General features: G+C 39.6%; 1 protein-coding gene across 1 annotated transcript; it reads left to right on the top strand.

Moving 5' to 3' along the window:
• The first annotated feature begins 7,667 nt into the window (after window positions 1–7,667).
• On the top strand, window positions 7,668–11,378 carry LOC311104165 (desumoylating isopeptidase 1-like). The gene is made up of 6 exons (XM_084145860.1): window positions 7,668–8,006; window positions 8,422–8,443; window positions 8,642–8,711; window positions 8,932–9,041; window positions 10,397–10,519; window positions 10,623–11,378. Exons 1-6 carry the CDS (start codon window positions 7,913–7,915, stop codon window positions 10,708–10,710), a joined length of 507 nt encoding a protein of 168 aa, XP_084001986.1. The 5' UTR covers window positions 7,668–7,912; the 3' UTR covers window positions 10,711–11,378.
• Window positions 11,379–16,169: the final 4,791 nt, after the last annotated feature.

The following is a 16,169-nucleotide window of genomic DNA, read 5'->3' as shown; positions in this document are numbered from 1 at the left end:
TCTGTCCTATTATTGGCATATGACTGTTTTCCATATTGTTAAAAATAAGTATGGTATATAGGTTTTAAAGTGATTGTTCACTCTAAAATCAAAGTTTGGCTGATGTTTCCAGGATAATTATCTAATGTCAAAATAATTCCAGGTCCCATGTGATGCAAGGCTATCTGTTATCAAGCTGCATGCCTCTATCCCGATTTAATAGGAAAGATAGGCACCATCTGATTTAATAATTTTAGTACCTATTTTATATCTGTATTCCTATGGGATTGAGGCATAAACTGTAACTTGATCTACACAACAGATGGCATAAAACATAGGCTCATCTCGACATTGAACCAACAGCGAACTCGCTTTAATCTCTTAAAAAATTGAGGATCTGATATCCAGGAGGTGTCTGTGTACCTATTTGTGTGATGGTTAGGAAATATATAAATAGTTTATTGCAAGAGTCTGGGACTGGGACAGTGTAGTTTTATGTAACAGTTGAAAGGACAGGAAAGATCAGAATCTGAATTGGAAATTAAAGCCTTCTGCTGTTTAGTTGGGGAATGTCTACACCTCCAGCTGTGTGCAAAACTGGTTCCAAATATGGCAATCCGGCCATTAATTACACAGCAAGGGGCTTCTAAAATAGCTAAAAGAAGACATATTTCTTCTACAAAAACCAAACAAGATAAGTCCAACATTGGTAAAACGACAATGGTTTCTAAAGGAAATAGGATTATGTTTTTCAACCAAAATATGTAGAGCCTCATTAATTAATAACACAATTTGCTTACACAGACTTGCCCCAACCACACTCTTATCGTAGGGTAATTTGATAGAATGGTTATTTAATTTCTCCATGTATAACACACAGTGGCGAACCGTCATTCAGGGCAGGTGGGGCGTTTTGAGCCCCACCTGTTTTTTTGTGTGTGCCTGTTTTGCATGTTATTTTGGCATTAATACATGACACATATCAGTTTGCAAACAAAGTAAAAAAAATTTAGTTAATAAAGCTGCATACAAACATGGTCTCTTTTTTGCTTTCTTGAGTAAGGCAGCTCCAAAATGCAGGTGTTTCAGCCTAGGTCAGTGTTTTCTGTGGTGGTGGGGCAGCCAGCGGAAAATATGGTTGGTAATGTTCTCTAGTTGTGCCGTGATTGGCTCAGTGTTCTGTCACTCATGAGGACACTACGTCACCGCAAAATCTATGGGGAGAGCTCGACAATTCAAGCCCCTTGGGTGCTGCCATAGAGTTACATTAGAAGTGCCCATCCAAGAAGGCTCAAGGTCATTGGCCACAGACAAAATGACGTCAAATCACGTTATATCTACAGTAGCTTTAATTGGACTGATAATGTCTACATCATATTTCAAAATCTTAGCTAGCAAGCTAGCAGTCATCATCATGAATCAAGTCGACAATCTACTGGCAAATCCTTTTAAATCCTTGTCATATGAAGAGAAATTATGAAGAGAAATTATAGATAAAACGTATCGGTGCTCATCGGCCATTGGACATAAACATTACACAACAAGTTGGAAATCGCAAATTCAACAATGAGTTGTTTGGATGGAATCAGTGGCTAACTGCAAGCATTGCAAAGCAATCACTAGCCTGCTATTCAGTGGAGTGGATGTGTGGTCCAAGTCTGGGTTTAAGGGTCTCTTTTCCAAGCTTAAAATAATAAACATTCAACATTGGCCATGCTGTCAATCCAGCATGACTTCTGCCTCTTCCAAAACAACTGGAAACTCGGAACTGGGAAATCTCAGACTTCATTGAGTTCAAGGCAACTGGGAACTCTGAAAAAAATGAGCTCCGATTGGGAAAATACATTTTGAACGGTCATCCAAATCGGAATTCCAAGTCGGGAACTCGGGCCTCTTTCTAGAGCTCCGCCCTAAAGATCACTAACGTCATGATTTGACCTTGTTTTTTTCAGAGTTCCCAATTGTCTTGAAAGCACCATACATTCAGAGAATGCCAGACTTTGATGACAAAGTTTGATGACAAAATTTGCCCACGAAGGACCGCCGCGCCACCTTCCTATTCAAGTGAGCACAGCACAACAAGGTGAGATTTTTTTAAATTGTATGCTGCTGCATAAATTATGTAATATGGCAGGGAGATATGTATACTGTAGCTAAGAAAGTAAAACTAAGTGTATGTTGTGCAGTAAGCTGTTAGTAGCCCATGTGACTCACCCTAATAATCTGGTCGCTTTTCCCCTCATAATTTAACCTACTGTTCTGACTTGGTGGTGCACGTGTAGCCTATAGCCTGTTTTAGAGAAATATCATCATCTAATATTGTAAGAGCTTTCATTGTCTGCTTATATGCCCCCTTTATATGCTTATACAGTGGCTTGCGAAAGTATTCACCCACCTTGGCATTTTTACTATTTTGTTGCCATTTAAATGACAGGTTGTAATGCAAGGCACTGTACACTGACACCCCAACATACACACACTACATTCACCCACACACACAGAACATGCGCACACATGCATACTGACGCCACACACACACACACACACACACACACACACTGCTACTACTGTCTTATCTATCCTTTTACCTAGTCACTTTACCTCTACCTATATCTACAGTATATACAGTGCCCTCCACTATTATTGGCACCCCTGTTTAAGATGTGGTCGAGGACTTCCAAAAATTATCCTTTTTTTTTAAACAACATAGAACCCAAATGCAAAAAAAGAGAAAAATCCAACCTTTTATTTAAGTACATTACTTTGGTGGTAAAAAAAAAAATCACACCTTTAGAAAAAAAAAAACTTGAAATCATGTGTCCCACAATTATTGGCACCCCTAACAATTCCGCTGAAAATTTTAATTGATTTTTAAAAAAAAATATTTTTCTGTAGTTGCTAAAGTTGGTCAGGGTATCTAGGAACGTTTAATTAGTAATTCATGACTTCCTGTTTCCCTGGGGTATAAATATGACGTGACACAGAGGCCTAATTCTCTTACCCATTTGTCAACATGGCAAAGACAAGAGAACACACCATTCAAGCAAGGCAGATTTGTGTCGACCTTCATAAGTCAGGCAATGGCTACAAGAAAATAGCCACTCGCCTTAACTTGCCCGTATCTACAGTCAGAGGAATCATTAAGAAGTTTAAAACAACTGGAACAGTGACAAACAAGGCTGGAAGAGGTCCCAAGTTTATCTTGCCACAACGCACAGTGAGGAGGATGGTAAGAGAAGTAAAAAAAAGTCCTAAGCTCACTGTCACAGAATTGCATCAAAGAGTGGCATCTTGGGGTCACAAAGTCTCCAAAACAACCATCAGACGCTCTCTACATGCCAACAAGCTGTTTGGGAGGCATGCAAGGAAAAAGCCTTTTCTCACTAACACTCACAAACGTAAACGTCTGGAGTTTGCTAAGTGGCACTGGGACTTCAACTGGGATCGTGTGCTTTGGTCAGATGAGACTAAGATTGAGCTTTTTGGCAACAAACACTCTAAGTGGGTCTGGCGTAAAACAAAAGATGAGTATGCCGAAAAGCACCTCATGCCCACCGTGAAGTATGGTGGAGGATCTGTGATGCTGTGGGCCTGTTTCTCTTCCAAAGGCCCTGGGAACCTTGTTAGGGTGCATGGCATTATGAACGCTTTGAACTACCAGGACATTTTAAATAAAAACCTGATGGCCTCTGCCAGAAAGCTGAAGATGGGTCGTCATTGGGTCTTTCAGCAGGATAATGATCCAATACATGTGGCAAAATCTACACAAAAATGGTTCAGCAGTCACAAACTCAAGGTCCTCCCATGGCCATCTCAGTCCCCAGACCTCAACCCAATCGAAAACCTGTGGGGCGAGCTAAAGAGGAGAGTGCATAAGAGAGGACCCAGGACACTGGATGATCTAGAAAGATTGTGCAAAGAAGAATGGTCAAAGATCCCTCTCTCTGTGTTCTCCAATCTTGTGAAATGTTATAGGAGGAGATTAAGTGCTGTCTTGTTGGCAAAAGGGGGTTGTACAAAGTATTAACATCAGGGGTGCCAATAATTGTGGGACACATGATTTCAAGTTTTTTTTTTCTAAATGTGTGATTTTTTTTTTTTACACCAAAGTAATGTACTTAAATAAAAGGTTGGATTTTTCTCTTTTTTTGCATTTGGATTCTATGTTGTTTAAAAAAAAAGGAGAATTTTTGGAAGTCCTCGACCACATCTTAAACAGGGGTGCCAATAATTGTGGAGGGCACTGTAGCTACCTCAATTACCTCGTACCCCTGCACATGAACTCGGTAGTGGTACTCCCTGTATATAGCCATGTTATTTTTTACTTGTTATTGTTATTCATTATTCACTGTATATTTATTCCTTGTGTCACTATTTCTATTTATTATTTAATTTTTTATCTTTAACTCTGCATTGTTGGAAAAGGACCCGTAAGTAAGCATTTCACTGTTAGTCTAAACCTGTTGTTTATGAAGCATGTGACAAATACAATTCCTTTTTTTTTTTTTTTTTACTCTATTGGGGAAGCCCCAAGCTATATTCCACGTTTGTCCCAGGCTTTGCCCCATTGTTGAAACGCCTACATCCCCCTCCCACAGCCTCCTCTCTGCACCTGGGTCTCTTGCATAATCGACAATCTCCAGATGTCATGGTAACTGTTTCCAAGGTGACCAATGAAAAGCAAAAGGAGGTGTTGGTAGATCAACCTCTCTACTTTAACCTTTGACCTTTGCTAGAGCATAACAAACCTCCAGTTCGATACTGTGGCGATACTACTGTTTTTATCGTTCCAAAATTGATAATACATGATACATTGATTGTTGCGTTGATTGCTCTACTGGACTGAACATGTAAATGAAAACAGGCAGGACACACATATGCATGACTCATGCAAGCACAAGCGAATGTGTGCAAACACAGTGCTATATTCGCACCCCTATGAAAATAGTATCTTGTAAATTAAAATGTTCCTTTTGTGATATAGTATGACACTGATATACAGCATTGTTCAATCACAGGTTCCAATATGACTTATGGGCTGTGGGCAGTCTCTTTTCTAGAGTGAGTAAATTTACATCGCAAATCCTTAAGTGGTCTACACAGTCTACGCAAACAGAGCCGATGGAGGTCCGTTTGTGTCGCTCTCTAAGTAGTTCTACGTACATTTATGTGACATACATTTTGGAACGCGATGCAAACGGACCTCCGTCGGCTCCGTTTGCGTAGACTGTGTAGAGCCCTACAGTGGGTATCATAAGTATTCAACCTCCTTGTTTTTTCAGTTTGTTGCGTTACAAATTGTGATTGAAATATATTGAATTGTGTGATTTTTTTTTCATTGATCTACACAAAATACTTGATAATGTCAAAGTGAAAAGAAAATTTAAATTTATAAATTAGTTCAGGAGTAAAATGTACATGGACTCACTCTGTGTGAAATAATAGGGATTTACATTATTTTTCCTGACTACCCCTTCCCCTGTCCGCCATACATACAACATCTGTAAGGTCCCTCAGTCAAGTATTGAATTTCAAGTATAGATTCAACTACAAAGACCAGGGAGCTTTTCGAAAGCCACATAAAGAAGGGCAGTGATTGGTAGATGGGTAACAACAATAAATCAGACATTGAATGTCTCTTTAAGCATGGTCAAGTTAATAATTATGCTGTGGATTATATTTTAAACCACCCAGATACAGTCGTCCTTCTGAACTGAGCTGCAGGACAGTAAGGGAACTGCTCAGGGATGTCACCATTAGGCCATTGGTAATTTTAAAACAGCTACAGAGTTCAATGGCTGTGATGGGAGACAATTGTGGATGGATCAACAACATTGTAGTGACTCCACAATAATGACCTAAATGACAGATTGAAAAGAATAATACAAATATACAGAATACAAATATTCCAAAACATGCGTCCTGTAAGCATTGCTAAAGTAATACTGAAAAAAATGACGGCAAATGAATACACTTTTTGGCCTAAATGCAAAGCCTTATGTTCAAGGCAAATCCAACACATCACTGAGTAACTGCCTCTTTATTTCCAAGCATGGTGGTGGCTGCATCATGGTATAGGTATGCTTGACATAGGCAAATAATAGCTAGTTCGCTACAACAAGACTGGGGAGATTTTTCAGGATAAAAACAAACAGTGTGGAGCTAAGCACAGGCAAAATCCTAGAGGAAAACATGCTTCAGTCTCCTTTACACCAGACACTGGGAGAGGAATTCACCTTTCAACAGGACAATAACCTAAAACACAAGGCCAAATCTACACTAGAGTTGCTTACCAATATTCCTGAGTGGGCAAGTTACAGTTTTGACATAAATCTGTTTGAAAATCCATGGCAACACTTGAAAATTGTTGTCTAGCCATGACCCCCAACACCTTGACAGAGCTTGAAGAATTCTGAAAATAATGGGCAAATATTGCACAATTCAGGTGTGCAAAGCTCTTAGAGACTTACCTAATAAAACACAGCTGTAATCGCAGCCAAATGTGTTTCTAACATGTATTTACTCAGGGGGTGAATACTTATCTAATCAAGATACAGTATACTAGTGTTTTATTTTTCATTAATCTAAAAATAAAATTGATTTTTCTTCCACTTTGACATTACAGAGTATTTTGTGTAGATCGTTGACAAAAAATTACAATTAAATCCATTTTAATTCAATTTTGTAACACAATAAAATGTGAAGAAATCCAAGGGGGGTGAATACTTATGAAAGGCACTGTATGTGACAACAACCTTCAGAGACTTAGTTAGTGAGTAAACCTGTGGGTGAACAAAGTGGGAGTGAACTACAAGCTCCTGATGGATCCATATCCGAATATGTTGAGGGTTTTGTAATGCCAACCAAAAGTATACTAATGTAAAAAGGGTTGTATATGAGACATTTGTTAGAACCCTTAACTCACCTGTCAAAATCTTGTGAAGTCTCGAATTACAATCCATGTTGGTTTTTCTGTTCAATTCCATGATTGATGGTCACAACACCGCAATCACTATGCCCTTCGATCTGAAGCTTGAAGACTCAAGTGCAATGATAATACACACAGAAATATGGGTGTATTGTATTTACTTGCTTTAGACTTGGAGGAGGAAAATCACATTACCCCCAACTATGGGGACGAATGAAGATGCTGATGCACTTTCACCTCATAATAGCTGGCCCATTACTAAAAGCTGCCTTGGTTTTGGTTGGGGCAAGTCTTACATGTTGATGGTGTCTGAAGATAGGGCTAAACCTTCGTGGTGACTTTGTCACAAGTGTAGAAAGGTACGATGTTGTTCAAGTAAACAAACAGGCTAAAAACAGCAATATGAGATTCAGCACCATGGACAGCGGCATAATAGGAAATCCGAATTTCTGCACCTGGACAGTGGAAAGCGACTGTCCTGCGCAATGGTCACTCCCCAGTTCACACTGCTGGTTGAATCCCATTTAATAGGAAGGCGGCCTATCCTAGGCTAGAAAGGCTTTTGATAATGTTCAGATGCGAGGAGCTGTAGCTGGGGATTTGATAGAGAATATCATGGCAATGGTTTTTATAACAGAGAAATTCTACCACAGAACCTCTACAGTGCTATGTGGACGCATGGAGGCGCTGATGCACTGCCATGCCCATGAGATGACAATCCATGATTATATGGTTTAGCTGCACCTGCAATGAGGGACAACTGTCTCTGGCAGCCAGTGTACTTGTAGGTTATAATCAGACATCTAAATATCTAACGTCATAGTTCAGGTAATTTAGCTGATAATATAATCTCGTGACATTTTTCAGTAGACAGCAACGTTGCAAAGCCATCTAATCAGCAGTCAGTAGAAAGGCAAGTTAACCGCAAGATAGCTAACGTTACTGTTAGCTTAGCTAGCTAACATAAACAAACAAACATTTTGGGGTATTTTGCGGTTTAACGAAATGGATAAAAATGACACAACAACATACAGTGTACAACTGTATATATACGACCTGTCAAGAGGAATGGCTCGCAATCTCAGCCCCATCATGTTAGGTAAGTGAAGCTCAGTCTCGACATCTTCCCCAGATAATGAGGCTGTGTAGCTAGCTAGCTGCCGGTTGAGATTGATTGAGCACGTCGGCAGGCCTTTGATCCAGCTGATGGCTAGCTAGTTACCTGGCTAACATTACTCTTGCAATTAATTCGTTTTTTAAAACTATCGTTAACTTTCTAACTAGTTCGCTACAACTTGTCAATTGAAGTAGGTTTGAGCTTGGTTTATATAGTATAGCCTAGCTATTCAAAGGCTTATTCTTCAGAATTTCAGCTCAACAATATTGCAACGTTTACGTTAGCTAAAATGCTAGCTAGCTACACAAGACAAGAGGTGTGTGCGAGCTTAATTGACATACATGCACATCAGCAGCATCAAGCCTCCGTCCCACATATATATTTTCATGTGTTACAGGAAAACAACTTGATGGCATTTGGTAAGAATTCTCCCACCTATAATTTTGTGACAATACAATTAATCCACACATCAAGCTAATATCATTAAGAACACCAATAAGCTATTGTCTTTGCTGTCACTCTGCAATTATTCAAATGATTATTTTCATGTCCAACATCTAAGTCATATTGTAACCATCCACTCCTGTACACTCATTCCTGTGTTTCAATTATCAAAGGCACTCAGCCATTGTGGTTTATGGAGACGAGTTCTACTTTGGAGGAGTGGGTATTTCCAGCTGCTCACCGGTAAGCCTAAAATGATGTATTGGCTAATATCCTCCTAATATTTGCTAAGACCTACTTCAGTGTGCCCCTACTCTTTATCATAGGTTTACACTAGCTGACAGTAAGACTAGGCCTATATTGGTATGACCTTCAAAGAGGAGGGAAGTTAAACGCATAGGATAAGCAGGGACGTTTTGGGGGTTGGTGTTTTGTAGGATAATATGGACTTTATGTGTTTTAGGGGGGAACAATGCTTGGTTCCCCAGACACTGTGGTGGAATTGGGAAACACAGAGGTGACAGAGGAGATCTTCATGGACTACCTGTCCTCGCTAGGAGAGAACACATACAGGTGTGTGTGTGTCACAAAAAAAGTGTTGTTTTTGGGTAACTCACATCATCCACCACCACCTTGGTGGACGCATGATCCATGAACACAACATAGCAGTGATACAGTTGAAGTTGGAAGTTTACATACACTTAGGTTGGAGACATTAAAACTTGTTTTTCAACCACTTTGTGCATGACACAAGTAATTTTTCCAACAATTGTTTACAGACAGATTATTTCACTTATAATTCACTGTATCACAATTCCAGTGGGTCAGAAGTTTACATACACTAAGTTGACTGTGCCTTTAAACAGCTTGGAAAATTCCAGAAAATGATGTCATGGCTTTAGAAGCTTCTGATAGGCTAATTGACATCATTTGAGTAAATTGAAGGTGTACCTGTGGATGTATTTCAAGGCCTACCTTCAAACTCAGTGCCTCTTTGCTTGACATCATGGGAAAATTTAAATAAATCAGCCAAGACCTCAGAAAATGTTTTGTTGACCTCCACAAGTCTGGTTCATCCTTGGGAGCAATTTCCAAATGTCTGAAGGTACCACGTTCATCTGTACAAACAATAGTACGCAAGTATAAACACCATGGGACCACGCAGCCGTCATACCGCTCAGGAAGGAGACGCGTTCTGTCTCCTAGAGATTAACGTACTTTGGTGCGGAAAGTGCAAATCAATCCCAGAACAACAGCAAAGGACCTTGTGAAGATGCTGGAGGAAACAGGTACAAAAGTATCTATATCCACAGTAAAACAAGTCCTATATCGACATAACCTGAAAGGCTGCTCAGCAAGGAAGAAACCACTGCTCCAAAACTGCCATAAAAAAGCCAGACTACGGTTTGCAACTGCACATGGGGACAAAGATCGTACTTTTTGGAGAAATGTCCTCTGGTCTGATGAAACAAAAATAGAACTGTTTGGCCATAATGACCATCGTTATGTTTGGAGGAAAAAGGGGGTACTTGCAGGCCGAAGAACAAGGAGGCCTACAAACCTGACTCAGTTACACCAGCTCTGTCAGGAGGAATGGGCCAAAATTCACCCAACTTATTGTGGGAAGCTTGTGGAAGGCTACCCGAAACGTTTGACCCAAGTTAAACAATTTAAAGGCAATGCTACCAAATACTAATCACTGGGAATGTGATGAAAGAAATAAAAGCTGATTTATTCAGACATTTCACATTCTTAAAATAAAGTGGTGATCCTAACTGATTTAAGACATGGAATTTTTACTAGGAATAAATGTCAGGAATTGTGAAAAACTGAGTTAAATGTATTTGGCCAGGGTGTATGCAAACTTCCGACTTCAACTGTAGCTGATTTTAGATCTGAGATTTCTTTCTGTTCTTGTTCTTCCATAGAGGCGACAAGTACAGGTTGTTTGAGCACAACTGTAACACCTTCACTAATGAGGTGGCCCAGTTCTTAACAGGCCGGAAGATCCCTTCTTACATCACAGACCTGCCCTCCGAAGTGCTCTCCACGTGAGTATACATACTTACTAGCTGAGCGACAGATACTAGTAATGCAGTACTGACTTGTGTACCTCTCTGACCCTGTACCCTGTTCCTCTCTCTAACCATTTAGACCCTTTGGTCAGATACTCCGGCCTATACTGGACTCCATCCACATCGCTCCTCCTGGGGGGAACGTCATCAATGGTCGCCACAGCTAAACTGCCTGAACTGCACACAGTAATATTTAGATATGTTCTAATTTACATTTTCAACATGGAGTGGGTTATTGAAGAAACATGGAGGGTAAATCTCAGTGAGTCTAGTCAGTCAAACTGCTTTTGTACTGCATATGCTTGGTATTAGTATGATTGTTTTATAACTCCCCACCAGCAATGCTCTCGCCTTTTGTATATTTAAAAAATATCGATTCAGTTTCCAGTTTTTGTTTACGGAACTTCCTTATTGCCTCTAATGGTATGATCCTGATCTGAGAGAAAGCTGCAAAACATTAACTTTCTCACAAATCCTACAATATCATCAATATGATTTATAAGAAGGTTAGCATGTATCTCAAGTCAGGGTTTCAGCATGACTTCCAATGGACTACTCCACCTTCCACCAGATGGTGTGTGCTATATACACCTCTGTGCCTTCACCTCTCACACCTTGGTGTTAATGATGCTGATAGTGTGATATGAAGGATTAATGCTGAAGTGCACAAAATCTGCATTAGTCCTCTGGATGAAGAAACAGACCATGCGTATCTTGTGTGTGTTTGAAATAATCTCAAATGTAATTTATTATGAAAAAGTTTGTAAAAATGTGTGTTGGGGTCAAATTATACTTACAGTGAGGGAAAGAACTATTTGATCCCCTGCTGATTTTGTATGTTCGCCCACTGACAAAGAAATGATCAGTCTATAATTTGAATGGTAGGTTTATTTGAACAGTGAGAGACAGAATAACAACAAATAAAATAAAATAAAACGCATGTCAAAAATGTTATAAATGTATTTGCATTTTAATGAGGGAAATAAGTATTTGACCCCTCTGCAAAACATGACTTAGTACTTGGTGGCAAAACCCTTGTTGGCAATCACAGAGGTCAGACGTTTCTTGTAGTTGGCCACCAGGTTTGCACACATCTCAAGAGGGATTTTGTCCCACTCCTCTTTGCAGATCTTCTCCAAGTCATTAAGGTTTCGAGCCTGACGTTTGTCAACTTGAACCTTCAGCTCTATCCACAGATTTTCTATGGGATTAAGGTCTGGAGACTGGCTAGGCCACTCCAGGACCTTAATGTGCTTCTTCTTGAGCCACTCCTTTGTTGACTTGGCCGTGTGTTTTGGGTCATTGTCATGCTGGAATACCCATCCACGACCCATTTTCAATGCCCTGGCTGAGGGAAGGAGGTTCTCACCCAAGATTTGACGGTACATGGCCCCATCCATCATCCCTTTGATGCGGTGAAGTTGTCCTGTCCCCTTAGCAGAAAAACACCCCGAAAGCATAATGTTTCCACCTCCATGTTTGATGGTGGGGATGTTGTTCTTGGGGTCATAGGCAGCATTCCTCCTCCTCCAAACACGGCGAGTTGAGTTGATGCCAAAGAGCTCCATTTTGGTCTCATCTGACCACAACACTTTCACCCAGTTCTCCTCTGAATCATTCAGATGTTAATTGGCAAACTTCAGACGGGCATGTATATGTGCTTTCTTGAGCAGGGAGTCCTTCACGGCGTAGTGTGTTACCAATTGTTTTCTTGGTGACTATGGTCCCAGCTGCCTTGAGATCATTGACAAGATCCTCCTGTGTAGTTCTGGGCTGATTCCTCACCGTTCTCATGATCATTGCAACTCCACGAGGTGAGATCTTGCATGGAGCCCCAGGCCGAGGGAGATTGACAGTTCTTTTGTGTATCTTCCATTTGCGAATAATTGCACCAAATGTTGTCACCTTCTCACCAAGCTGCTTGGCGATGGTCTTGTAGCCCATTCCAGCCTTGTGTAGGTCTACAATCTTGTCCCTGACATCCTTGGAGAGCTCTTTGGTCTTGGCCATGGTGGAGAGTTTGGAATCTGATTGATTGATTGATTGCTTCTGTGGACAGGTGTCTTTTATACGGGTAACAAGCTGAGATTAGGAGCACTCCCTGTAAGAGTTTGCTCCTAATCTCAGCTCATTACCTGTATAAAAGACATCTGTGAGCCAGAAATCTTTCTGATTGAGAGGGGGTGAAATACTTATTTCCCTAATTAAAATGCAAATCAATTTATAACATTTTTGACATGCGTTTTTCTGGATTTTTTTGTTGTTATTCTGTCTCTCACTGTTCAAATAAACCTACCATTAAAATTATAGACTGATCATTTCTTTGTCAGTGGGCAAACGTACAAAATCAGCAGGGGATCAAATACTTTTTTCCCTCACTGTATTCTTGTATAATTTTCATTGGGCCATCAGTGGGGGCAATAACTCTTCACATATCTATACTTATTAGACTAGGCAACAAACGTGTAAGAGTAGTAAAGTCCTCTTATTAAATGCACACATTCACTGTAACTCCTAGCATAGGATCATTCAGTAGGACAGTACAGTAAACTGTATGTTCTGTAAAAGACAGAGCACCTCTGGTATCGCATCAGACAGGTAATCACAGCATAGCATATCTCCAATGCGATGGTGACACTATCTCTTCATACAAAATAATGACCACCAATAGGTGCTTGTGTGTTTTAGTGAAAGAGACAAAGCCCTTCACCTTGGTATGTTGCTCACGTAACCACCTTCTACAATCAACCTGACCAATGAAATGTATTGTACACCTCATCCTTATTTGTAGTTTTATTTATTTCAGGATCAGTTGCTGGCTGCTAAATGTAATGATGCATTTCAGTAGATATTTATGAATACTATATTAGTTATATATGGTTATTTATGTATGGATAATATTGTTTTTGCACATTGCTTGCTTGTTTTGTAATTGTATCTATAAATAAAGCCATTCACTGCAAATTTTACTCTGTGCGCAGTTCTGAGAAAGTGTCTGTGTTACCTTTCCAGTGTTAGGCATGCAAAGTATTGGTCCCTCAAGCTGGATTTGAAACATGTTTTTGCTCCATTAAAGGAACTACAGTTCATTAGATAGTCTCCATATTCATATCTATCTAAAGCACAATTTTAGACTGACTTCTTCCTGTTTTGATGTTGCTGTTCGCACGGCTGTTGTCAGCAGGACCAACCCCATCACTAGTAATCATGTGAAGGATAAATTGTCCAAACAAACTTCAGTGTACTTGCAGTGACCTTGACTGAAACATCATTTGCTCAGACTACTTTCACAGTGTGTTAGAGGACAAAGTCTTCAGTCATACTTTTTGCATGATTGTTATGTTTGTGTCATAACTTAGTAGTTGTTCTGTTGTCATGGCCCTGTCTCTGTGTTAGTGCAAACTTTATATGAAAGTACAGCTGCCAACAAGATTGCGTTTATATCTGCTTCTTATCTGAACCTAGAAATGCTACGTTTGCATAAGTACATGTAGGTGTTGCTAGTTAATATTCTGTGCGGTAATAATTCATAAAAAATAAGTATTCAAAATTAAAACCTCAAGTCATTTGAGTTTGCAGATTGCCCTAATACATCCAGGATTAATTAACTCAAACCCAAGGTCAGGATTTTAATTGAACGTAACACATACACACACACACACACACACACACACACACACACACACCACTCCTAAAATACTGCTTGTTCCTGCAGCTATGAATTTCACATTGAAGGATTAAAAAAACGGATCAAATTACAGTGTTGCGCAATACTACAGTACAGTACAGCAAACTATAGCATTGCATGGCACTCTTTCCTGTAATACTTTGAAATTATTAACATTTTAATTGGCAAAGTCCAAGCACACAACCACGCAAGTGCTCCACCATGTAGCAATCACATTTTGTTTGATGTAATGTTTATACTGTCCAATCAAGCTTGTTCAAACATCTCTTCATCTATCTTAGGTGTCAGTTTGCATGACTGCCAATTTTGTCACTCCGTCCTCTCTCCAACATCGAGGGATTTCCGTTTGGTTGCCCTTCTCCCTTCTCCCTTCTTCCCTTCTTCACCAGTTCTCTTGCAATGGCAAGGGGCCATGACATTCTCATCACATCATGTTTTTACAGCAACATTGACATTTCTTATGTAATGAAACGCTCTATATAAAATACATAAACAGTATTATTATTATTACCCATTTGTGTCCTCTCAAATCCAACATTCAATTTACACTTTGTTTGTCTCAATGTGTGAGAGTTACATTTACTCTCAAAGAAATGTAGCTTTTATCATGACAAAACAAATGCTAATTGTTTAAAGAGGAAGAACCTTGATTCTCCACTTCCTCTCTCTAACTTTCCACCTCAGGAAGCGCCCAGCTGTCAGGGTCACCATATGGGAGATCCCATGAGAAACAGACCTGCCTAACCTCAGAGTCTGAGTCACGGCAGATACTGTAAACTGCCATGCACCTGCATACATACATAAATATAGGCATATTGGTCCTCTCCTCCTTCTGGTGGGTCCGTCACTGAGCCATTTTCTGAAATGCCCTTGGGTTGTCCCATCTGATGTTTGTGCATGTATATGAGAGTGAATTAATGCTCTTTAATGGGAGCTCTGTGCAACCTCGCTGATGCCTTTAATAGTTTTGTTCATCAGATCATAAACGTTCTACCCTCTTGCAACTACCTGCCAGTATAAATACTGTACAATGACTATAATGGCTTGCTGCACAGTGCGCACATATACCCATGCACGAATGTATGCACACATATACTAGCACTTTGAGATTTGTGCTGTTACTCTTTTTTTCTTGGACAACATCCTGCTCTGAGGACACAATTGGAAAGCATTGCATCAAAATGATTCAGGAAATTGCCTTATTTCTTTGCCCCATCCGCACTTACAGTACACAGGCTCGTTCCACCAATTAGGTGCCTATTGTCATAAAGAGCACATGTTCAACTTAATGAAAAACAAGTTTTCCCATCACAAGAGGTTTAAATAAGAAAAATACTATAGTAAGTGCCTATTAAGTGCCAAGTAAAGTAACAGGATTGACCGTAACAGTGTTGTGTGTGATTTCATCTTAAATCAGCCATAAATACTCTTGTGACAGGGGGAATGGAAGCTTGTTGTGTATAACAAGGAGGGGCAATTGACAAAAATGATAATTGTGAAAACATTTCTAGCCTGTCTATCTAACAACAGTAACAGGGTAACAGGGTTGTCGTGTTATGCTCGTTTCCCACCACAAAACACAAAAAAATGCCCCCAAAAAGTAGAACCAGCTCACCTGCTTTTACACTATGATTTGACTATTAGATGTTCAATGTTTCTTCAGAAACAATGATTTAAAAAGCAATAGTTTCACAATTTTAAAACAAGAGGGTTGACCTTTAATAGTTTCACCATATTAAAACAACAGTGATTACCTTAAAATGAGGGAAAGATTATTCTTTAAACCAAAAATTGGAAACATTAATCATAAGAAATAAATAATAATCTTCAGAAATGACTTTATCAAATGCTGACTTTTGGCACTTTAGCAAGTCTTTATTCATTTCTTTTTATTATTATTGAAGTTTCCATGTGGTCTAAATTAACAGGCTTTTAAAA

This window comes from Coregonus lavaretus (genome assembly GCF_964263955.1).
Source record: "Coregonus lavaretus genome assembly, chromosome: 28".
Classification (NCBI taxonomy): domain Eukaryota; kingdom Metazoa; phylum Chordata; class Actinopteri; order Salmoniformes; family Salmonidae; genus Coregonus; species Coregonus lavaretus.
Note: the sequence above shows the minus strand (reverse complement) of the source record. Positions and strands in the feature narration are given on the sequence as shown.